Source organism: Pristiophorus japonicus, chromosome 13, assembly GCF_044704955.1.
Source record: "Pristiophorus japonicus isolate sPriJap1 chromosome 13, sPriJap1.hap1, whole genome shotgun sequence".
Classification (NCBI taxonomy): domain Eukaryota; kingdom Metazoa; phylum Chordata; class Chondrichthyes; family Pristiophoridae; genus Pristiophorus; species Pristiophorus japonicus.
This window is the reverse complement of record NC_091989.1, coordinates 31,297,446-31,322,837: the sequence shown is the minus strand read 5'-3', so window position 1 is coordinate 31,322,837 and position 25,392 is coordinate 31,297,446. Positions and strand designations below refer to the sequence as shown.

At 44.5% G+C, this 25,392-nt stretch overlaps 1 protein-coding gene across 1 annotated transcript in view; it reads left to right on the top strand.

Moving 5' to 3' along the window:
• The window catches only part of lhfpl3 (LHFPL tetraspan subfamily member 3), a 355,755-nt gene that overhangs the window by 289,614 nt on the left and 40,749 nt on the right, over positions 1 to 25,392 (top strand). Inside the window, exon 2 of the mRNA XM_070897318.1 lies at positions 2,540 to 2,776. Within this exon, the coding sequence (XP_070753419.1) occupies positions 2,540 to 2,776 (237 nt within the window). The remainder of the gene's footprint in view (positions 1 to 2,539; positions 2,777 to 25,392) is intronic.

Here is a 25,392-nt window from a genome sequence, read left to right as displayed (position 1 = left end):
AGGCCAACATGCCATTTGCTTTCTTAACCGCCTGCTGTATCTGCATGCCAACCTTCAATGACTGATGTACCATGACACCCAGGTCTCGTTGCACCTCCCCTTTTCCTAATCTGTCACCATTCAGATAATAGTCTGTCTCTCTGTTTTTACCACCAAAGTGGATAACCTCACATTTATCCACATTATACTTCATCTGCCATGCATTTGCCCACTCACCTAACCTATCCAAGTCACTCTGCAGCCTCATAGCATCCTCCTCACAGCTCACACTGCCACCCAACTTAGTGTCATCCGCAAATTTGGAGATACTACATTTAATCCCCTCGTCTAAATCATTAATGTACAGTGTAAACAGCTGGGGCCCCAGCACAGAACCTTGCGGTACCCCACTAGTCACTGCCTGCCATTCTGAAAAGTACCCATTTACTCCTACTCTTTGCTTCCTGTCCTCTCAATCCATGTAGGCACATTACCCCCAATCCCATGTGCTTTAACTTTGCACATTAATCTCTTGTGTGGGACCTTGTCGAAAACCTTCTGAAAGTCCACATCAACTGGTTCTCCCTTGTCCACTCTACTGGAAACATCCTCAAAAAATTCCAGATTTGTCAAGCATGATTTCCCTTTCACAAATCCATGCTGACTTGGACCTATCATGTCACCTCTTTCCAACTGCGCTGCTATGACATCCTTAATAATTGATTCCATCATTTTACCCACTACTGAGGTCAGGCTGACCGGTCTATAATTTCCCTGTTTTCTCTCTCCCTCCTTTTTTAAAGCTCACAGCTTGGTGTCCTCACTCCAGGGGTTGCAAATAAAGCACTACAGTCTACACAGTTTAAGTACCATACCCTGCCTCATGGAGTCATTACCAAAGGTGCCTACATACACAATAGGTGGTGGCACTCATCTCGATGCGATTCTGAGGACCAAGGTGAGACAGTATAACCGGCAACCATGCTGATATAGTAGATGGCAGGTCAAGTAGCGATCAGAGGGACAACCCCTCAATGTTCTGATACTGAGTAGCAGTGTGGTGAGAGTGGCTTCCGAGGTTGCAGAAATGACCTGCAAACTCCAGAATCCTAAATCTGTGCACAGAATGGAGTCATCAGCAGCCTTTCCCCATGGCCACTAATGAGGTGTGTGTATTTATCTGGTGTTGTCAAGTATTGCCCTCGCACAATGGCCACTGAGCGTCCGCCTCCCCTTCACAGGTGGGGCTCCCGAGCTGTGTGCTTCCCGAGCTCATGCTGGTAAGAGTCTGATAACAAGCATTTCATGAGTTGAATGAGATCGCCCACTTCTCCTGAGTGGGTCCTTGGCGCGCTGGCAAACGCGCCCGGGTTAAAGGCGCGGGGAGGTGGGATAACGGCGGGTTCCCGACGCGCTGACTGTTTTCGCTATTTTTACAGCCGACCCGCCGCATAGCAACAGGAAAATCCCGGCCTTTATTTCTACAGATTAATAGCGAATTTTTTGAATTTTTTCACTGCGATCTCTACTGTATTTTATACATCTTTTTGGTGCTTTATTGTGGCATCAAAATCTGTAGCATTAAAAAGAAAAAAGCTTCCACAATTGCATTTACTTCAACATGGAGCGGTGCTTACTGTACATATGGTTTGATGGCTTCAAACTAATTTTCATAACATCGATAAGATGGAGGGAGTAAAAGATGGCGCATGTTTGGGCTCCTAAAAGGTTCTGTGAATTTATGCTTGTTTTGTGCCAGTTTTCATGCTCCGACACATGCAAATGAGATCCGCGGGAAAGTTTCCGACATCCAGGTCAGCGTAGATTTTGGCATGTTTTCAGCGATAGATTGAGGAGATTACGGGTTTATATTACAGGTTGAACAACTACTGAAACTACTTTTACAAGATGTGCTTAATCATATCTTTAGGAACCTTGTTTGGCCACCTACATCGATAACATGAGCTCGTCATATGGTCTGGATGAAAGAATGCCATCCACATTGATAACCAAGTAGACTTTCCCTAGCTTTGGCATTTAATGTCATCAATTGTATTCCATTTTACTACTTATAGTAAGACAAATTATCGACAAAAAAGTAGGATCTTGAAACAAACACCCATATGATGGACTGGTTAAAGTACAAAGGCACAGATATGGAAAGGGGTGGATTTGGGCTTTATACCCCAAATTGAATAATTTTAGTACTGACAATTTTATGTTAAATTTACCCAAGGAATTAATTAGGTCTGTCTTTGAGAAATATATAGTCACACTAAATTGGTACATTGGATCCACTTCTGGAGATCACTGATTATGGATTGTGTTGCTGCTACATAGTTAAATGTCCTAATGAACATGGCAAACATAGTCCAAAAATTTAAATATCCACAGGGTGAATGAAGAAGGTGGAACATAGACAAACTATGACAAAGTAAACCAATCATTAGTTCATCTGACATTTGCACATGGTGATCCCGTTCTAAAGCTTGTGTTATGTACATGATTGGTAGGCTTTTTGGTATGCGTTCATGCATAACATCTTGCTTTCTTTTTTCAGCTGCCTGCTTGATCCTGGGCTGCATGATCTTCCCAGATGGCTGGGATTCAGATGAAGTAAAGCGCATGTGTGGTGAAAAAACAGACAAGTACACACTTGGTGCCTGCTCTGTTCGCTGGGCCTACATTCTGGCCATTATTGGAATCCTAGATGCACTCATCCTCTCGTTTCTGGCATTTGTCTTAGGCAACAGGCAAGATGGCTTACTGCCAGAGGACTTCAAAGTGGATACCAAAGGTATGATTTTTCTCAGTTATATTAAACCATTTAGAATTATGAAGATCCCTTTATTCAAGAGATCCTATTAAATATTTAAAGCATGATAGATTTTGTATCTATGACAGGAATTCTCAAACCTAAGCTACAAACCAACTTGCTCAATTCTGAAAGCTAACCGATCCATTACTGTAAGAGGCCGAAATTGCCACTCCCAATAAGGCCTCTGGCCACCGGAATGTAGCGGCCACAGGGTGGAGTGGAATGGCCGCTAACTCTCCGTGGAGGGGCCACCATTTTAGAAATTGCCCTTCCTCAGGAGCGGAGTGTTGTCTGGAACCGTTCCACTTGTTTTGCCTGAATCAGGGCATTTTAGAAAATAATAATATGATTAGGCAGAATCAACATGGTTTTATGAAAGGGAAATCATGTTTGACAAATTTATTAGTTTTTTTGAGGCTGTAACTAGCAGGGTAGATAAAGGGGAAACCAGTGGATGTAGAATATTTGGATTTCCAAAAGGCATTCGATAAGGTGCCACATAAAAGGTTATTACACAAGCCAGGAGACCAATCCTGGTTCAATGAGGAGTGCAGAAGAGCATGCCAGGAGCAGCATCATGAGTACCTAAAACACGGGACTACATGCATGCTGAACAGCAGAAGCAGCATGTTATAAACAGAACTAAGCAATCACGCAATCAATGGATCAGATCAAAGTTCTGCAGTCCTGCCACATCCAGTCGTGAATGGTAGTGGACAATTAAACAACTAATGGGAGGAAGTTCCATGAATATCCCCATCCTCAATGATGGCAGAGCCCAGCAAGCAAGTGCAAAAGATACGGCTGAAGTATTTGCAACCATCCTCGGTCAGAAGTGCCGAGTGGCTGATCTATATCGGCCTCCTCCTGATGTCTCCACCATCACAGAATCCAGTCTTCAGCCAATTCGATTCTCTGCAGGTGATATCAAAAAAACGGCTGAGCGCACAGGATACAGCAAAGGCAATGGGACCTGACAATATTTCGGCTGTCGTGCTGAAGACTTCTGCTCTAGAAATTACCACGCCTCTAGCCAAGTTGTTCCAATACAGCTACAACACTGTACCCAATTATGTGAAAAACGGCCCAGGTATGTCCTGTCCACAAAAAACAGGACAATTTGACAGAGTGTGGCATCAAGGAGCCCTTGTAAAATTGAAGTCAATAGGAGTCGGGGGGTAAACTCTACACTGGCTAGCACAAAGGAAGTTGGTTGCAGTTGTTGGAGCCAATCATCCCAGTCCCAGGACATCGCTGCAGGAGTTCGTCAGGGCAGTGTCCTAGGCCCAACCATCTTCAGCTGCTTCATCAGTGACTTCCCTCCATCATAAGATCAGAAGTGCGGATGTTTGCTGATGATTGCACAGTGTCCAGTTCCATTCACAACTCCTCAGAAAATGAAGCAGTCCATGCCTGCATGCCACAAGACCTGGATAACATTCAGGCATGGGCTAATAAGTGACAACTAACATCTGCGGCACACAAGTGCCAGGCAATGCCCATCTTCAGCTAGTCTAACCACTTCTCCTTGATATTCAACGGCATTATCATCTAATCCCCCACGATCAACATCCATGGAGTCACCATTGACCAGAAACTTAACTGGACCAGCCACATAAATACTGTGGCAATAAGAGCAGGTCAGAGGCTGGGTATTCTGCAGCGAGTGTCTCACCTGCTGTCTCTCCAAAGCCTTTCCACTATATACAAGGCTCAAGTCAGGAATGTGATGGAATACTCCACTTGTCTGGATGAGTGCAGCTCCAACAACACTCCAGAAGCTCGACACCATCCATGACAAACACTTGATTGGCACTCCATCCACCAACTTCAATATTCACTCCCTCCACCACCAGCGTACCGTGACTGCAGTGTGTACCATGTATAAGATGCGCTGCAGCAACTTGCCACGGCATCTTTGGCAGCACCTCCCAAATCCGTGCCCTCTACCATCTAGAAGGACAAGGGCAGCAGGCTCATGGGAGCACCATTACCTACAAGTTCCCCTCCAAGTTACACTCGTTCCTTCATCGTTGCTGGGTCAAAATCATAGAACTCCCTTCCTAACAGTACTGTGGGAGAACCTTCACCACAAGCAATGCAGCAGTTCAGGAAGGTGGCTCATCACCACCTCCTCAAGGAAAAGTAGGGATGGGCAATAAATGCTGGCATTGCCAGCGATGCCCACATCCCGGGATGAATAAAGAAAATGATAAGGACTCAAGGGATTGGGGCTATTGGCCCCTATTTTCCCTATCATTGGGCGCTGATTTCTTGGCAGCCAGCGCTTTTTTTGGTGGGGTGGGGGAGTAAATGAGCAGTTTTAATTTTCCCGAAGTTCTGGCGCCGGCGGTGACAGTTTTTGGCACCAGATATTTTGGCGCTGGTGAATGTTAAAAAGTGATTCCGTGCCGTTTCTGGCCATTAAGGCCATTTTCCCTATTACCAATTTTTTTTTTTTTGAACCGTGCTCAGAGAGACATTAGAGACCGTTTGTAAAAACCGTACCTTCACTTTATGAAATCAGTGCTGGCCCGCTCCTATCCCTGGCTGAAGGTCCTCCACATTTATCTGAGCAAATAACTGCAGGTAAAAAGAAACCAGTAGAAATAAAACTTACAGATGAGCCTTTTCCATGGGTGAGCAAACTGTAGGCAAATTTTTAAAAGATTTTCCAGAATAGCCTTTTCCCTCGAAGTCCCAACTCCAGGCAAATTTCAAAAAAATCCTTCCAGCCACATCAAAACATTCAGAGGATCCTCTTCCCCCGAAGACCAAGCTGCAGGCACATCACAACATCAAGGAGAGCCTTTTCCTTCATTGAGAAAACTCCAGGCACATTTGGAAGATCCTTTTCCTCACACCCGACCTGACCCGCTGCTATCCCTGGCCAAAGGTCTTCCACACAAGACTGTGCAACAAACTCCAGGCACATTGGAAAGGATCACTGCATTATATTAAAGAATGGACATTGATTTTTGTTTTTAAATAGTTTCCCTTACATTTGTAATGTGCATTTGGAGACAGTGTTGCAATGCAGAGGTTAACCTGAATAAACAATATATTTTATGGGATATTTTATTACTGTAAAAATGTTATAATCCACTAGAATAGGGTATGATCAACCAGATAAGTACTTTGTATTGAAGCCTGCCTAATGACAACTTGATTCCAAATCAGATGTTCTTACCGATTAAAATTAATAATTGATTGATTGGTGTAGACCTTATTAGAATCTCTAAAATGTCTGGACTCTCTGTCGTAGTTATTGCAAAGAGCCTGGTCACATATGAATTGATCATAATACTTGGGTGAAAAATTGAATCCTGCCAAAATGTGTCTGTTTGTTTGTGCCACAAGGCTCCTACCATTCATTAACTGCCTCAAATTGGGTTACATTTGAAAATCCTGGCTTAACAAGATTACATACTAGTACCAAGGTGTTCATGGATCTTGACTTGTTCAGGATCACTGATACATATACCATGGTCCTGCATTGCAGGAATTATGTACATGTATCAGTGACCCAGAACAAGTCAGGATCCATGAACACCTTAATACTAGTACAGTTTATAGAAACTGCCCCTGTTTCATTTAAACTTATTGGTTACAACAGAGAAGGAGGCCATTTGGCCTGTCGAATCCGTGACATAATCTAAAAAGATTTTCTAGTGCTGGATTAAAAAAATAATGTACAGGATTCAGGTTAAATGTCAAAAATACATATGTTTATTAAACATTTATACAGTACAGTTGTACTTAGCATAACTTTAATAAATTTTGTGTCAAACTTTTCAATGAAGAAACAAACAAACAAACAAACAAATAAACAAGCCATCTCTCCTCCCCCATAGTACAGTGCGCCACTCCTGCCCCTGTTGCTGCCTCTACCCCTACCCATGCCTGTTGCGGACTTCTGCTTCCTTGCCCGCCCCCCCCCCCCCCACCACCCCAAGGTTTTTTCTGTTTTCTTTCCAACGGCGCGTTTCTTGGTGGATTGCAACAGGGACAGAGCTAGCAGATGTCATTGTGGAATGCCCGGGTTCCTCTTCGGAATCTCCCTCAGCCTGTGGATCAACCCTTGAATTTGGTCTGGGGGTTAGAATGTTAGTGGCACCAATGACAGCCTGGGTGTGCCCCCTTATTGCTGGCAATTAGTTGCAGCCGACTTGCCAGACCTTCTCCAGTTTTTGACCATTCTTGGTTGATCTGTGACACAATCTTCTGCACACACACACCCCCCCACACACCCCCCCCCCCCCCCACACACACACACACCCCCCCCCCCCCCACACACACACACACACCCCCCCCCCCCCACACATACACACCCCCCCCCACACATACACACCCCCCCCCACACATACACACCCCCCCCCACACATACACACCCCCCCCCACACATACACACCCCCCCCCACACACACACACCCCCCCCCACACACACACACCCCCCCCCACACACACACACACACCCCCACACACACACACACACCCCCACACACACACACACACCCCCACACACCCCCCCCCCACACACACCCGACTATTGCAGTGCATAAATATAAATGTAAATACATTTAATAAAATTCTTACTTACAGTCACTGCTTATCCGAGGTCTTGTCACTTCTCTTTGAGCTGTACAACGCTTCTAGGAGACTTATCGTCGAGTGTTATTTTCCCAATGGGCTTGACGCTGAGAAAAAATATCACCGCCCACCCACTTTTGTGGGGTGGAATCAGTAAAATGGGCGAATTAAGCGGCCATAATATCGGCCAGCATTACTTTCCGCACGGAATTAATGCTGAGATTCAATATTAACGCCCATTCACTGTTCTTTGTCGTAAAGAGCATATTTACCCAATCACATGTTCAACATGTCCACCAACACAGAATACAAAGGCAAAGCAGGAGCGTGGTCCCCAGCCCCCATACATTACAACAAATTGCATACACCCAGATGGAGATTTAAAACAGCTCTGGAGCGAGGAGGGGAAGGGGCAGAGGTGGGGAGAAGGAGAGGGAGGAAGGAAAGTGAGGCGCACACGCACCTCACTTTCCTTCCCCACCTCTGCCCCTTCCCCTCCCCGCTCCATGGCGCCTGGCCATGGAGCTCCTCAGGCCGTGTCTCATCGGGGGGGATGAAGGCAGATGCATTGGTTGGACGGGTACGGGAACGGGGGATGCCAAGGGGGCAACATTCTCTGATACAGAAGCAGGATCTTGGTCCTTGCTCTCGTCTGTCGTTCGCAATGGTGGTGCGGAACCTACGGGTAGAGTGCCGTGCTTAGGGACCACTGGGAGGCTTGTGGCAGCAGTGTTCCTGGCTATCGCATCCAGGGACTCCGCCATGCATGGAATGTACTCGGTCATGATGGCCAGGTGTCGGGATATGCCCCCGAATGCTTCGATGAGCTTGTCACCAATGTCTACAGTCCTCCTGGACAACTGTACCATCTCTCCGCTGTCCTGTCTGTTCCACGAGCACGACCTGCCACGTTCACGAGGCCTCCGTGGAGTTGGCGCCGTCCTGGGGACAAATGGGGTGCCCTGTGGAGAGGTGCTTGGGGTCGGCATCTCCAGAGTGGAGGAAGGAATGACTGGGGGACCACTAGATGGCCTTGGGGTGGAATGGCTTCTGGAGCGTGGCGATGCAGGTTCTTCGAAGTCCGCACTCTCATCCGTCAAGAACAGACCCAGCGGATTGATGGGAGACAATCGGAGCTCCGTCAGCACCTGATGTAGTAGGATCGTCCGCCGACTCCTGCCCCCACCTTCTGGCCTCTGTGGCCTTGCCTGGGGCCGCGTTGCTGGCTGAGCTGCAAGACACAAATGAGGTTATTAGAGGAGAAGGGGGTGCGAGGGTGACAAAGTGAGTCCAGCGCTACACACAGCATATGCCGACAAAAGCACCACCGCTCTCAAAATCATCGCAGACATCACATTTCATGACCATCAACACATTGTGGATTGCAATGATTTTCATTTGGCCAGCAATATTTCTATGACACTTTTAGAAATCATCTATGATATATGATCGCTCAGATATGAGTTGGTGTGGCATCTATTGACTTTACATCACGCAATGGTGTAAGCTTTACTCACGTGGCATCACTTCAGGGTCTGCAGATGCGTCCGTGGCTGTCTGGGGGTGCTTCCCCACAACTGCTAGCACTCGCTCCTCCATCTCTGTGATGTCGCTGGGGACTGGTGCCCCCCCCCCCGACCCGTTCACCTCTGCCCGGACCTCATCGTCGATAACTTCTTCTGTAAAAGGTGACAGGACAACATGGCATGAGATCATTGCGTGATATCATTGCTAGGTACTGTCACAGAAACTGATACAATACATAATCAACACATTGATTATTATCATTCTTTACCTAAAGACGTACACCGTGACCGCAGGCTTTGAGTAAAACATTCCCGGAAAAAGTGCAAGACCTCACATCTGCTGATAGTCACTCATGACTCTTACAAATCAAATTATATAAATACATAAGTACATGTAAATCAATGTAATACTTACTCTTGCGGATCCCACAAGGTCATTCCATAGTTTGCGGCATTGGTTGCCCTCGCGCACCTCGTTGGTCGCCGACGAGACCATCTCTGCTATCTCGGTCCATATCCTCTGGTAGGCCTTTGGAGTGGGCTTCCCACGCCCCTCCCTGTGTCAAATCACCCCAGCGTGACTCAACTTCCTGCAGAGGGAGGCATTTGCCTCGTCCGAGAATCTCCTGGCTCTTTTGCGGGCTCCAATGTGCTCCTCTCCCACCTCACTGCTCTCTCCAGCGTCAGTCTCCACAGTGTGCTGTGATGCTTGCTCCTCTCCCTCCATTATAGGGCAAATTCGGTCAAATATGTGGCTGGTAACAGCTACTTTTTGTTTGCCTACTTGCTGTGAAGCTCTAAAGTCGCTCTCCTTCCTCCCAAAGCAGTCACACCACACCCAGACACACCTTCAGTCCCTCTGAGCTCCCTCTCTCTCTGTCTCCTCTTCTGCGCATGTCATGGTGACCCTTGACCTCCAGAATCGCGGGAATCAAGCGTTGCCATGCCGTTGCTAAGGACAGCCACACTTTACGGCAGAAGGTCAAAAAAATGTAACGCTACCGCCCATTTGATATCGCTCATGGTAACGCCCATTTTCACAAATGTAAACTAGGTGTTTTGAGAATGGGCGAGGAGCTGGCGATCTGAAAACCCTTTTTTACCACCCACGCCGGAAATAACGCACATTTTTGGGCGATAAGCACAAAAGTGGAGGTTGTAGCCCATAATCCCTTTATTCCCCTTTCCTTCAACCTAATCATAACCTATTCTAAAATGTTGATCATGTGTCTGCTTCAATCACTCACTCTGATTGTGGATTCCACAGCCTCACAACCTTCTGAAGAAAAATAATTCTCCTACTCTCTGTCTTAAATAACTTACATTTAATCTTATATCTATGTACCCCCTGTTCGAGATCACTCAACCACTGGAATCAGTCTGTTTCTATCCATTCTGTCTCACCCCTTCATAATTATAAACACCTTTATAAAATTACCCTGTAAATTCGCTGTTCTAACAATATTGTATACAAGTATCTTGCTTTTGTTTCCATTGTACCTCCCCTTAGTGAAAGTATGTGACCTTGTGCTTTTAAACTGGGTCTGATGCTTCTCCTAGATGCTACCTCACCTCTTGTAGAAGAATCTCCGTGGCCCCATTTGGCCTAGTCTACTTATTCCAGACATATTTACTCAGAAGCTTGCTGTTTCCTCATTTCAAAAATCCAGCAGCAGAACATGATTTCCCACCCAACAATTGCCGAGAACCCAAAGCGAAGTGCTTTCCACGCCTGGAACTCATCCAGAATATTAAAATGAAGCTGTCCCCAGAAATTCCCTGAGTCAAGCAGAAAATCTCTGGGGCTGAAATTGGTGAATGCCAAAACCCGCCCAAAGGACCGCCGATGGCCGCCGAGAGACCGGGCGGTACTTTGCCTGGAAGATTCCTCTAAAAGGGGGGCAGTACCGCCCGGCAGCCATACAACGGCTTACGCCGTCAATCTGGCAGGCGGGAGCTCTCAATCTCGGCAGCAAATGCACTTGCCGCCCAAGTGCCGCCGAGGATGGAGTCGGGCCCAGGGAGGGTGGATGACCTGTAAATAAAAATCCGAGGAAACAAAAAAAAAACACTGGAACACCTTCAGGGGACCCCATCCAGGTAAGTCGCTATAAAAAAAATCATTTAAAATATTTTAACTAACCTTTTTTTCCCTTCTTCGTATCTACTGTCGGGGTTAGTACAGACTCCACGCAGCGGTCCTTCCTCTTGCTGGCGCCGACTCCTGCCTGCACCAATCTGGCATCTCGGCGGGCGGGAGGCCACTTACGCTACTTGGCCACCAGAGGATGTCAGCGGGCAGTTCCCAGCGGTACTCCCCTCCTGCCCGCTGCAGCCCAAGTGGAAATTGGGAGAGAGAGGCAACCGGAGGCAAAACTCGGCGGCAGTGGGCGGTAAGGCCACCAATATCGGGCCCGAAGCCTTTCCTCGTCTGTAAAATTGTACGCGAACTCTCCCACTTCAGTGCACATCACTCTTGGCTAAATATGGTAGTCGTATATTGAGACAATATTGTCGGGTCAAAAGTTCAGAAGTTTCTTTTTATACAATGGCTGCAAACTTGCATGGCTGCAATCCTGGCATTCAGGTGTCCAATATGCCTCACCTCACTGATCTTCAAACTTATGCCAGCTCCCTCTGATGCCCCGGAAGCAGGAACTTCCGTCGTGGGAGCCTCTGCCCCGGCACAGTCCCTGCTGACACAATCGTATTTGAAGTGGACGGAGGTTCTGCCCCAGGCAAGAGGCCCCCGGATAAAATTCCAGGAGAGGCTGGAACCTGGTGTATCTGGGTTCCAGTCTATTTCCCGGGCTTTGTGCTAAACTCCCATTAGAGTTATGATGGGAGTATGTCAGAAGACCAGCATGTTCTCAATATTGCGTCAGCTGTGGTTCAGTTGCCAGCACACTCCCCTCTTAGTCAAAAGGTTGTGGGTTCAAGTCCCGCTCCGGAGACTTGAGCACGTAAATCTAGGGAGTGCTGCACTGTCGGAGCTGCCGTCTTTAAGATGAGATGTTAAACGGAAGCCCCATCTGCTCTCTTAGATGGACATACAAGATCCCATGGCACTATTTTGAAGAAGAGCAGGGATGTTATACCCGGTGTCCTGACCAATATGTATCCCACAAACAACATCCCCCTAAAACAGATTATCTGATCATTATCACATTGCTGTTTGTGGGAGCTTGCTGTGTGCAAATTGGCTGCTGCGTTTCCCACATTACAACAGTGACTGCACTTCAAAAAATACTTCATTGGCTGTAAAGCACTTTGAGATGTCCGGTGGTTGTGAAAGGCGCTTATATAAATGCAAGTCTTTTTTTTTCGTGGCTTTCCCTGTTTTCCAGCTATCTCAATATGGCATTGTGGATTATTGTAGCTGTATGTTCATAGCCTACACATCGACCAAATATCAGCTAAACTGAAACCGATCTAAAATTTATTTTATACAGAAATTGATTATTGTGCTGTAGCTGAAATCAAATTTCTGCCTTCAATGAAATGGTTTCTCTGAGATCTGGGTTCTCTGGGGTTTGAGGTTCATTGAGCTGTAGCATGCAAACACTGGCAGCCAACAGAGCAGCTATTCATTTTACTTTTGTGTCTGCCTTAAGAATATTCATGGATTAAATTAATTCATACACAGATCCCTAAAAATGTGCTGATTGTCGACGAATAGTGTAAAACATTGAGAGTAGCAGTTAATAAAAAGGTATTCCACTGAAGCTGAAGCCATCCAGCGGAATAGGTCCGTTGAGATGTTATCTGAGCGAAACGTCACAGGCACACATTGGAAGCCAGGTTACTAGAATTGGTTATCATTTATCTATAAAGCTGGAATTGGCAGCGCCTGTGCAGGGAGTCACGTGACATCCTCAAAGCTTTCAGCAGAGTGATGGGCAGCATATGTGAGCTGCGGGATGCTTCATTTATAAAATAAGAAGCACAGCTCCCCATGGAACAAACTGTTGGAGCAACAGGACTTCAAGCATGTGTGGCAGTATCCCACAGATCAGTTGTTATGTTGCATTTTTAAAGTACATAATGCCAAGGTAGTTGTACCACAGAGAAATATGAAGTGGTTGAAGATTCATACCAACAATGACGGACAGATAAAGACCCTCTGGTCCATTGAGCCTGGCCCACGCAATTGCAAGACCTTGAGTATCACAACATATACACTCCACTCCAGCCAAAACCATGTTATTGATGTCGGTTGGTTATCAAAACAATCATTCCTAACATGACTAACGGAAAGGGTTAAGAAGAGCCGTAAGTTCATTTTTTAAGGAACCAATGTGAAGAGCCAAGGCCCATCGTCAGGACCGCACCAAGGTAAACAAGAAGACCATTCACACCAATTTAAAATGGGAAAGGGATCATTTGAAGTTTTAGATCAGGGTTTGACAATAATACCTTGTACAGATAGAAAACACATATTAGTTTCAATTCAGACAACTGCTCCTGAAAAGAAGTGGTTAGCGAGCCACATCCACTATTCAAAGGTTGTGGAGGCTTGCGATTGTATTGCAGTTAGTCTGGAATGGTTAATTTGCTGGATTCTTGCAGTGCCACAAAGGAAGAACAATCTTCCTGAAGGTTTTTTAACAAACAGTAGTTTATCATCCTTTCCAGAACAACTCAAGAGTTTCTGATTCAGCGATCGCGACCAAAGCAGAGATAAAGAAAGCTGGAGGAGCAGAGGTACAGAGCTCCATGAGGTGTCAACCAAAATTCTCTGGACTCTGGGAAGGTACCAGCAGATTGGAAAGCAACTAATGTAACGCCTCTGTTTAAAAAAAGGGGGCAGACAAAAGGCAGGTAACTATAGGCCGGTTAGTTTAACATCAGTAGTGGGGAAAATGCTTGAAACTATCATTAAGGAAGAAATAGCGGGACATCTGGATAGAAATAGTGCAATCAAGCAGACGCAGCATGGATTCATGAAGGGGAAATCATGTTTAACTAATTTACTGGAATTCTTTGAGGATATAACGAGCATGGTGGATAGAGGTGTACCGATGGATGTGGTGTATTTAAATTTCCAAAAGGCATTCGATAAGGTGCCACACAAAAGGTTACTGCAGAAGATAAAGGTACGCGGAGTCAGAGGAAATGTATTCGCATGGATAGAGAATTGACTGGCTAACAGAAAGCAGAGAGTTGGGATAAATGGGTCCTTTTCGGGTTGGAAATCGATGGTGAGTGGTGTGCCACAGGGATCGTGCTGGGACCACAACTGTTTACAATATACATAGATAACCTGGAAGAGGGGACAGAGTGTAGTGTAACAAAATTTGCAGATGACACTAAGATTAGTGGGAAAGCGGGTTGTGTAGAGGACACAGAGAGGCTGCAAAGAGATTTAGATAGGTTAAGCGAATGGGCTAAGGTTTGGCAGATGGAATACAATGTCGGAAAGTGTGAGGTCATCCACCTTGGGGGAAAAAAACAATAAAAGGGAATATTATTTGAATAGGGAGAAATTACAACATGCTGCGGTGCAGCGGGACCTGGGGGTCCTTGTGCATGAATCCCAAAAAGTTAGTTTGCAGGTGCAGCAGGTAATCAGGAAGGCGAATGGAATGTTGGCCTTCATTGCGAGAGGGATGGAGTACAAAAGCAGGGAGGTCCTGCTGCAACTGTATAGGGTATTGGTGAGGCCACACCTAGAGTACTGCGTGCAGTTTTGGTCACCTTACTTAAGGAAGGATATACTAGCTTTGGAGGGGGTACAGAGACGATTCACTAGGCTGATTCTGGAGATGAGGGGGTTACCTTATGATGATAGATTGAGTGGACTGGGTCTTTACTCATTGGAGTTCAGAAGGATGAGGGTGATCTTATAGAAACATTTAAAATAATGAAAGGGATAGACAAGATAGAGGCAGAGAGGTTGTTTCCACTGGTCGGGGAGACTAGAACTAGGGGGCACAGCCTCAAAATACGGGGGAGCCAATTTAAAACCGATTTGAGAAGGAATTTCTTCTCCCAGAGGGTTGTGAATCTGTGGAATTCTCTGCCCAAGAAAGCAGTTGAGGCTAGCTCATTGAATGTATTCAAGTCACAGATAGATAGATTTTTAACTAATAAGGGAATTAAGGGTTACGGGGAGTGGGCGGGTAAGTGGAGCTGAGTCCACGGCCAGATCAGCCATGATCTTGTTGAATGGCGGAGCAGGCTCGAGGGGCTAGATGGCCTACTCCTGTTCCTAATTCTTATGTTGTTATGTTCTTATTATGTCATGGTAGCAGACAGCAGTCCACTTGCTATTTCTTCAATCGGTGGCACTGCATTTGCACTTGTTTTTACATTGGCTTTTACATTCCAGCGAAAGTAAATGAGTTCGGGAGGAGATTTGGCCATCAGCAAGATCGGTGTAGGAGCTGACATAAAGCTCGGTATCATTTCTACAGAAGTGCAATCCAGAACATTCCAGGCCTTTGTTTGTCAGCTGTTAGTTTCCGAATGCAGCTGTAGGTAATGTTGTCATTGACTATGAAGAAGCTTTACAATATCTGAAACCTGAAATTATGCTGTAGGTTTCTAGTATTCAAATAGTTGCTGCACTTATCTGAAATCCCTGCCTCTGTTGTTTTAAATGAGTTAATGCGGCCGAAATTTGGGCCCTCCAGAAACCTGATGCACTTACTGTTTTTTAAGTGTTTTCACCACCGGGTAGGGTGAGGTCGACCCATTGATATTTAGCTTTTTGTCCTTTTATTTTCAGGCCAGGAAGTCGGTCATAATTGGGGCAGAGGGCAGCAGTAAGTGCTGGTGAGGGACGGGAGTGGAGATGGGACGGATTCTCCGTCACTGTCACTCAGCAGCGGAGCAGTGGTGGCATCATTGCACGTCTGTGTCACCGCGTATCTCTCCTTTAAAGGGGAGAGAATCGGCGATTTATTGAGGTTCGTCCACTGGGCCACCAGGGAGGGCACCCCCCAAGAGGGGGTGCCAGGCTGCCTGTTGGCGGCCCGGCCAAACCTGGGGGCACAATAGTCCAGCCGACATGGAAGTCGGCCGGCAAAAAAAATAAAATGCCAGCCGCGGCTGTGGGCCCTTGCCTTTAATGGCCGCCGCACAGCCATGGCTCACAGAGAATACAAGGTGCACCGACAGAGAAAGCTGTCGGGGACACTGCTCAGTGGGCATTAGATTTTTCTGCCCGAATTTCGACACCGGTGGGGTGTCCTGGTGGTGTGTGCACCGATGATGCACTTACGGCCACACAGAAACCCCCCCCCTGCTGAATTTGGCTGGTGGTGGCCATTCGGCCAGAAATCGGCGGCCATTGGATTCTGGGCCTTTACGGCACCCTGAATTCAGTGGTAATTTAAAATAAACAACAATAAACCCTGACAAGCCCAATGAAATATTAGAATCTAAGGCTGAGATATCTATTCACAGTCATTGGCGACATTGTACGCAAGTTTCCTGTCGCATTTGCCTCACTAACAGTCACCACACCTCAAAGCAGTTAATTGTAGGTGAAGTACTTTGGAATGTTTCTGACAGATGTGATAAGGTGCTATCTAAATCTAAAGCCTAACCTAACCCGCCCATTGGGAACAGGGTGGGTTAGGGTTAGACCACCAGTTGACATCTTGCTCGATTTTACACTCCATTGACTACAACAAAAATTACAAATGTTCATACCAGTGATAAATGCACATTTTAAATGTGCCAAAAAAGCAGAAAACAAGATTAAACATGGCACACATCCATAAATCTACTGCATATTAATTATGGTACACATTCTCACATCTGCTGTAATATAGTACACACCTATAAATCTATAGTACATTCAGTATGCTTGCATCCATAAATCTTCTGTATGCTAAATACGGTATAGATCCATAAATCTGCTATGTATCTGGGTGTGCAATTTGTACCTCAAGTCAAACTTTTAACCAAACCCCCGGGATCACTTTTTCTTCCTCATTGTTTTAACCATGTGGAGTTGGAATGAAAACAAAGAGACAATTGACAAAACCTGTTAGTTCAACACACCAAGCCATACCTTGTTCATGGTTCCATCAACACTGCCAGCATGCAGTGTTAATCAATCCTCATTAATTAAACCTTCCTCCTGCTGTTACTGTGCTTCAGCCAAGGGAGGACTTTCATGCTTACTTCCATTCTTAAAACATTGATTTAATATCTCTGACAGGCCCGACTCATCTATCAATTGAAAATATTGAAATGTACTATTTTTGAATAATATCAATCATTATTTTATCAGAAATTGTAATTTTGTAGATTGGCGAGTTTGCAAGGACTTTTGGAAAATACCAGGATTTTTTTTAAACAACATTGCAGAGGACCACAACAAACAGCTATCTGCTTGTTTATTGAATTTTGTATTTGTGTACCCATATATGTCCCCAATATATGTATGTGAGAGAGAGTGTGAGAGAGAGTGTGAGAGAGAGAGAGAGAGATTTGAACTCCTCAGAGGACTGTGTGTATCTGGTTTTATCTTTTTCACTATGATATTTAACTAACTGGAGGGAATCAACAACAGAGATTAAAAACAAATAACAATTGTGATTTTTTTTTTGTGCTGACAAGGTGAAACATGTTCACTTTGCGGAATGGAATATTTTCTTACTTCAGCCACGTGACTGTGATACACTTTGGGACGTCTTGTGGTTGTGAAAGGCGTTATATAAATCCAAGTGCTTTCTTTCACCCAATGTCAGCAGGAAGTTATTCCAGATTTGGTAAAGATATAAAGTGAAGTTTCCAGTACTCCATCCCAAAGATGTGCCTTAGACCGATCACAGACAGGCAAGTTCTGCTGTTACCAGTTCAAGGGAATATAACAAAAATGTGGTGGATCGAGGCTGCGAGGTGCGAACTAGTGAGTAAGCACACCTGTTTCTGCCCGAAATAAACAGAGCACATAAGATACTACAACCAGCAACTTTGAAATTGATAATGCAAATGACTAATGGTTATTGGTTTTTGACCAATTATAAGCAACTAGCCATTTTAAACGTAGATGGTTCAGTGGTGTTGTCAGTCAATGAAAATAGGTTTCCAGGTGAAATTAATAACTTCCCCCAACCATCCCCCACCCCCCCCACCCCCAACTTCACCACCACCATCACTACTATCATCCCACTCAACAAAAATGCAAATCTGTGCTATAACATTGATGAACATCCATAATATCCTAACAGTGTAAAACAAAAGCTGAAAAGCCTAGGTACAAAATAGTAATAGATACTGATCCTCCAGTAATATTACTGCTCAGCACAGACGCTTAACTCCATTCCCTGAAAAGTGTAAGTTAAGAAATGCAGTACATAAAATGTGCCTAACCTGAATCCTCAATTCATGTTCAGTCAAAACCCATTATGCTTCACTGTGAAGTTCATATTAAAATGTAGAGACTGCAATCATCTGGCAGATGCAGGATTTATTTTCTCTACAAAACTTTCAAGAGCTGCTTCAGCTTTTTATTGTTAATACTTAGAACACGAGATACTGAATTCTCCCTTGACGCTTGTAGGATGTCACGCATCATGTATAATTGAAACAGTAACCTCAGGCTTCAATAAATGAAGAGATACAAGTTGTGTGAATGGCCAAAGATAATTAAAGTTTCGGAACATTTTCCGTAATATATATTTTCAGGATCTAAATTTGAATTGTTTTCAACCAATGGGGACAATGTGTAAAAGCAATTGTATTCAATTTTAAAATTATTGTTAGTTTGAAAAGAAGATTACCAAATGGACCACAAATACTCATCATTTTTTTAAGGACACAAATGACTCTTTTAATAAAGATTTCAAAGAAATTTTCTTTTCTCTAAGCTACTCATTTTGCATGTTGCTTACGTCCATCTTTGAGGAATGAACAGTCTGGGCTGGGTGAGTGGCATTGGACTGGTGTTGGACTGGGAGAGCGGGACTCGACTGGGAGAGTGGCATTGTACTGGGAGAGTGGTATAGACAAGACAGTCATAGTAGATTGGTGACATCCTGTCAAGTGAGTTATATTGTCATCGAGAAAATATTTTATATTTAAGAGATCTGGGACTCGGAGTGGAATGAATTAGCACATTGTACTTTCACTTCTGGGATGCAAGTTTGAATGCCACTTGGACTGAGGAGATGAAAAACACCTCTCTCAGCCAGCCCACGATGTTCAAAGTAAAGTGAACTTGGGCAGTATTAACTTTGTTCCCGATGGTTCTGGGTACAAAATTCTGCACTAAATCCACAAACTTCGTCAAGGAGGTCACGAAGATTGCTGTGAGAAATGGAAAAATTCGCACTGGTACAAAAAGGGAAAGGGGTTTGCACATATTGCTGGAACAGAATAGAGAAAGCTTCACTTTGCTACGGCTGGCATAGGAATAAGACACATGTATACCCGCCTGCCCCGACATCGGACTCCTGCCTACTGTCCACCTGCTGCTTTCTGCCAGTTTTGGGCGGGAAACTGGCCAGCAACATCCCGATGAGGCCCAGGAGTTAAAATCTCTGGTTTTCCACTCACCTTGGCCCCCCTCCCAGCCGATTCCCAGTGTAATGACTGTAGCTCCACACTGTGGACGTATTGTGTTACTACAACCAGAGTGTTTAATAAAGAAGCAGATTTCTAGTGAGTTCCGGAAAGCTGCTCCATCTTAAAAGCTTGTGTGCTGTGTGCTCTGTGAATCTATCACACCCAGCAAGAGTTAAAATCAAGGCATATGATTCTATGATCTAAAACAGACATACTGGTGAACAATAACAAACACAATAATAACTATATATATCGATTTAAAACTAACTGCTATTCACAGTGCACTCTGAATGAAATCAAATGTTTTAATTTTGAATTATTTGTGGATGTGTTAAAGAAATGCTACACAAATCTTTAGTTGGTTAATCTGGCCAGGGCTGAAATAAATGTTGTAAGCATTGCTTATTTGAGCTTATGGGAAGAGCACTGTCGAGTATTATTCATGACAAAGTTTGGGCCTCTGATGTACAAGTATCATCAAACAACGATAGTCTTGGTACATTACAGAATGCTAAGCAGATCTGAGACAATTTCTCCCGAAATCCAATGAATAATAAATACAAACCGCTTTGTAGCATAGCATCTGTGTGAAAGCTAGAGGAGCATTAAGTAGAAGGCAGGCTTGGAATACATTAAAAAAATGAAACCATCCAAACACAGTGTAACACCTCAGCTTTTAGGTTTTTGTTAAATGATCATTCTTATTCCAAACATGGAAATGCAATGCATAGCTTTAATTAAAAAAACCACTGGGCAATCTAATTATCGTCCAATCACAGGAGATATGAAACTTGTCACACAATGCAGGTTTCTAGTTTCTGTTGTTTCGCTGTCTGCTGTTCATCTGAAAATTAATTTTAAATATCATTCCCAATCTGTTGAGGAACAAAAAAGGGGGTCAGAAGTTTGAGATGCCGGACCAATGTGTAATTAAGGTGTCCATCAATGAATGCAGTTCAGTCTCATTTTACAAATTACTTATTAAATTTCACTAGAAATAGCATTTGGAACTAAAGGTGAACCTTTCTGCCAATGTAGCCTGCAGCAAATGGTGTGTAAACAGAATATATTAGTCTCAGGCGAGTTACATTTTCAGCTTTAAAAGCATAGAGTCAACTGAAAAACAAACAAAAGGGTTCCTCTGATGCTACAGTAGATTTATCCAGCAAACAGCTGACCCATGCAAACTCCAAAGGTTCAGTTACTGATCGGTGCTGACTCAGATAACCTAACCGGGCCAGGAGCAGCAGTAGTGGTGCTACAATTGGCTTGGGCAGAGGAAAATCAAGCTCCTGCTACCAATTGCTATCCTGGCAAAAGTGGGAGGTGGCTTGTGTGGAGCATAAACACCGACATGTTTCTGTGCTGTACATTCTATGTAATTCTTTGTAAGGCAAAAGTGTACAACTCAGAGCTCACAATGTTTCTGATGCAGAACTCAAGGTCCTGATGAAGCAAATGAGGATATACAGGGACGGGTTGATGGGGTCACTTGGAGTAGGAGGAGTAGCCAGGGTCATGTGGAAAGAATGGCGCATCTCTCCTCCCCAGGACAGCAGCCAGAAAAAGTTGAACAACCTGACAAGGAAAGGCATGGTAAAAGAACTACCACCTTCCCCTCTTCACTTTGGCACCATGGGACCTCCTCCACTGCTCACCCTCACTTCTGAAATGGAATGACAAGTCATCATGCACAGCACACTGTGGCTCAATGGCTCTCTAACTTGTATATCTGGAAGCTGTGTTTGGAACTCCTTTCACAAGCCTTTCTTGCATGCAAACCTTACAGCTCCAACATCTACTGTGAAAGAGTCCTTCTGGAACTTGTCCTTCCTTTTACATGAGCTGGCAACTGGGAGCTATTATTCAGGTGCTTACCTTCACCTATTGTAAAACATAAAGGAAAAATTGCAAATGCTTAAAATCTGAAATTAAGTCGGTTGCATCCGTAAAGAGAAAAGAAGGGTTATGATTTTTTGAGGGTGTTCCTTCTCTCAGTCTAAAGGTTAATAAAGTCAGCTGCTCTGCGCTGTTGATTGCATTGCTGTGTACGTCCAGCATTTTCTGCTGTTAATCTTACTCCAGTGCCCAAGAGAGGCAGGCTACTGCGGGGGAGGGGTGGGGGATGAATTCTGACACCAGGCAGGACTGCAATGTTTGCAGGAGATTTTTTGGCTACAACTGGATAGATAGGAATGGAGGGGGGAGGATGTAAATGGGAAATCATGCAACACTGTCTTTTTAATAATTGAAAGGTGATCTATCCTCTGGCTCAGTTGGTAAGTTTAGCCTCCGAGGAAAGACCCAGTGTCTGTCCCCCTGTTTCCCCAGAATCAAATAATCTCAGCTGGGACAACATTAAGGGGGACTACAATTGGTTTCAATGCCCCTGGACTAAATAAATGGGAAAATGAACCAGGGAGTAACGGCCAACATTTTCAGCTGTTTACATGGGGTTTGTACATTTTAACATAGCCCCATGATACTTCACAAGAATATATAGGCCCTGAGTTACCACACTGGGTTGCACTGAAGCACCTTGCATGCCCAGAAGAGCTTAATCAGAAGTGCTTATTCAGAGCGTGTGACCAGAGGTTGGCTGATATGTGGTTCCACTGGGCTTAAACATCTCCCAGAGTCTTTGACAAGCAATGAATTTATGGGAAAAAGATAAAAATCTTTACTGGTGATAAAGAACTAACAATTGTGAAGTGCCAGAGTTTTCATGATCTGTATTGAACTTTCTGTCACATTAAAGGTTGATAAGGTCACTAAAATATATCACAACACTAGAAGATGCAAAGTGAAAGAATATATAAGCCCTGAAATTCCACATGGTGGGGGGTGCTGAATTTCTACTTATGAGGCATGAGTTGCATCTGCCAGTGCTCTGCAGAGTTGAATCTTTGAGTACTTCATGGGTCAGCTCACTGCATACTAATTGAAGGATTGATTGGTGCAACTTCTGTGTAAAACAGGAGTAATGTACTGGGGTGCTTGGATATTAGAGTGCAGTCTTTAAAAAGCCAATTCTGGCTCAAGATTGCAACAGCTGACTTAGGGAGCAGCAGGTAAGTAGTGAAATGTTTTCATCACTCAGTTCACTGTCACTGTAGTGTTGCCAACCAGTGCAGCTATCTGACGAATCGCCTGGACAGTGCTGCGAGCAACCCGAGAGGAACATCATATTTTGGACCAACAGGGTTCACGTCCCTCTTCAAAAACGTCTAAATTCACCACAGCAAAAATAACACTTTTTTGCCTGCTTCAGTTTTTTCCCCTTATTATACAGCTAAAGAATTATTTGATATAGCCACAGCTTAAGTCAGGATAGGTTCATATCCTACCTCACTCCCACTGTAACTACCTTTTGTATATCAGATGTGAGGCCACTGGGTTTCAGTTTTCACAGAAAAAGAAAAGGAATTCCATAACGTGACCACAAAACAATTTTAAAATTTCTCAAATTCAGTGTATACAATAAAAAAAAGATTTAATATTCAGTTGCCTTGAAGCAGTGGCCTTCATTTAGGACTGTCTTTCAGCTAAACATTGTTTTTTGAGTTGTCAGCTTCTTCAAAGCTGTTTGTTAAATTTTTGTAGATCGTCGTGTGTGACTCAAAGAATGCGTAGGAGATGGGGCCAAGTTGGCCAAGCAGTCACACACGAGACGCAGCCTGGGCTCGGCTGTGGTAAGAATAAGGCCATCACAATCCCAAGAGGCTCTTGTATTTAAGTGTGGAGACAACCATCTCTCATAACACTGCCTCTCAAGTTGTACCTAGAAGAAGTACCAGAATAGATCACAGGAAAGCGTCTCCAGGCACTGCGATAAGAAGTAAGGCGTAATATTGAAACATAGAAACATAAATAATAGGTACAGGAGTAGGCCATTCGGCCCTTCGAGCCATTCAATAAGATCATAGCTGATCATTCCCTCAGTACCCCTTTCCTGCTTTCTCTCCATACCCCTTGATCCCTTTAGCCATAAGGGCCATATCTAACTCCCTCTTGAATATATCCAATCAACTGGCATCAACAACTCTCTGCGGTAGGGAATTCCACAGGTTAACCACTCTCTGAGTGAAGAAGTTTCTCCTCATCTCAGTCCTAAATGGCCTACCCCTTATCCTAAGACTGTATCCCCTGGTTCTGGACTTCCCCAACATCGGGAACATTCTTCCCGCATCTAACCTGTCCTGTCCCGTAAGAATCTTATAAGTTTCTATGAGATCCCCTCTCATCCTTCTAAACTCCAGTGAATAAAGGCCCAGTTGATCCAGTCTCTCCTCATATGTCAGTCCAGCCATCCCTGGAATCAGTCTGGTGAACCTTCGCTGCACTCCCTCTATAGCAAAAACGTCCTTCCTCAGATTAGGAGACCAAAACTCAACACAATATTCCAGGTGGGGCCTCACCAAGGCCCTGTACAATTGCAGTAAGACCTCCCTGCTCCTATACTCAAATCCTCTCGCTATGAAGGCCAACATGCCATTTGCCTTCTTCACCGCCTGCTGCACCTGCATGCCAACTTTCAAAGACTGATGAACCATGACACCCAGGTCTCGTTGCACCTCCCCTTTTCCTACTCTGCCGCCATTCAGATAATATTCTGCCTTCGTGTTTTTGTAAACACTGTATTCAAAACAAAACAGATGTTAATATTTCCTTGGCTCTGCTGTGCGATGAGCTTATTAGAATATTGAGCAAAGGCACGGTTGTTAGTGAAACACTAAGGTAGATCTTTTGACATGGGAGGATTGGAGTGGCCCTGAAGACTGAGAAGATGTGATAGATGTGTAGTCTGGGGAGTGCTATTAATCCAATGAGAATATATTACTAATAATCTGCCTATATATTTCTCTGGCAACCAGGATGGTAGTGTCCTGCAGGTCAAGATCTTTCTAATGCTGGGCTGCAGGTGCCTGTGCCTCCAAAGTAGTTAGGCCTTCCTTCTCCAGGGATTCTATTTCCATTCAGAGTATAATTACTGCTGTTATTGCTTTTCAACCAAATGCATCCCTTCACACTTACTGACAGTGAATTCCATCTGAAACTTTTTAGCCAATTCCCCCATCTTATCAATATCCTTTGATTTTCTAAAGAATTAACTCTGCCTCCCATTGACATCAAGCAATGTATGGACACGTCTTCTTGACATTACTGATTGCTGCTCTCTAGCTTTTCTGCAGACCAGTTTGGAGCCAACTTTGTCGCTGCAGAGCTTTAGTGCTTTTAAGAAGAAAAAATGTATCCCAATCTTCTCTACAAAACCTAATAACAAAGCAATCAATTCCAGCTAACAGCTACACTGCAGGGTTATTCTGCTGACAGCAGACCGAGTTAATTTCATTTCCAACTGGATAAAATGTTAGCCTCCATTTTAGGAAGAATTATTCTGAAATGCTGGCTATTTATTTACATAGGAACATAAAGACATAATAAATAGGAGCAGGAGTAGGCCATACGGCCCTTCGGGCCTGCTCCGCCATTCAATAAGATCATGGCTGATCTGATCATGGACTCAGCTCCACTTCCCTGCCCGCTCCCCATAACCCCTTATCCCCTTATCGCTCAAGAAACTGTCTATTTCTGTCTTAAATTTATTCACTGTCCCAGCTTCCACAGCTCACCGAGGCAGCAAATTGCACATATTTATAACCCTCTGAGAGAAGAAATTCCTTCTCGTCTCTGTTTTAAATGGGCGGCCCCTTATTCTAAGATCATGCCCTCTAGTTCTAGTCTCCCCCATCAGTGGAAACATCCTCTCTGCATCCACCTCATAATCTTATATGTTTCGATAAGATCACCTCTCATTCTTCTGAACTCCAATGAGTAGAGGCCCAACCTACTCAACCTTTCCTCATAAGTCAACCCCCGGAATCAACCTAGTGAACCTTCTCTGAACTGCCTCCAAAGCAAGTATATCCTTCCGTAAATATGGAAACCAAAACT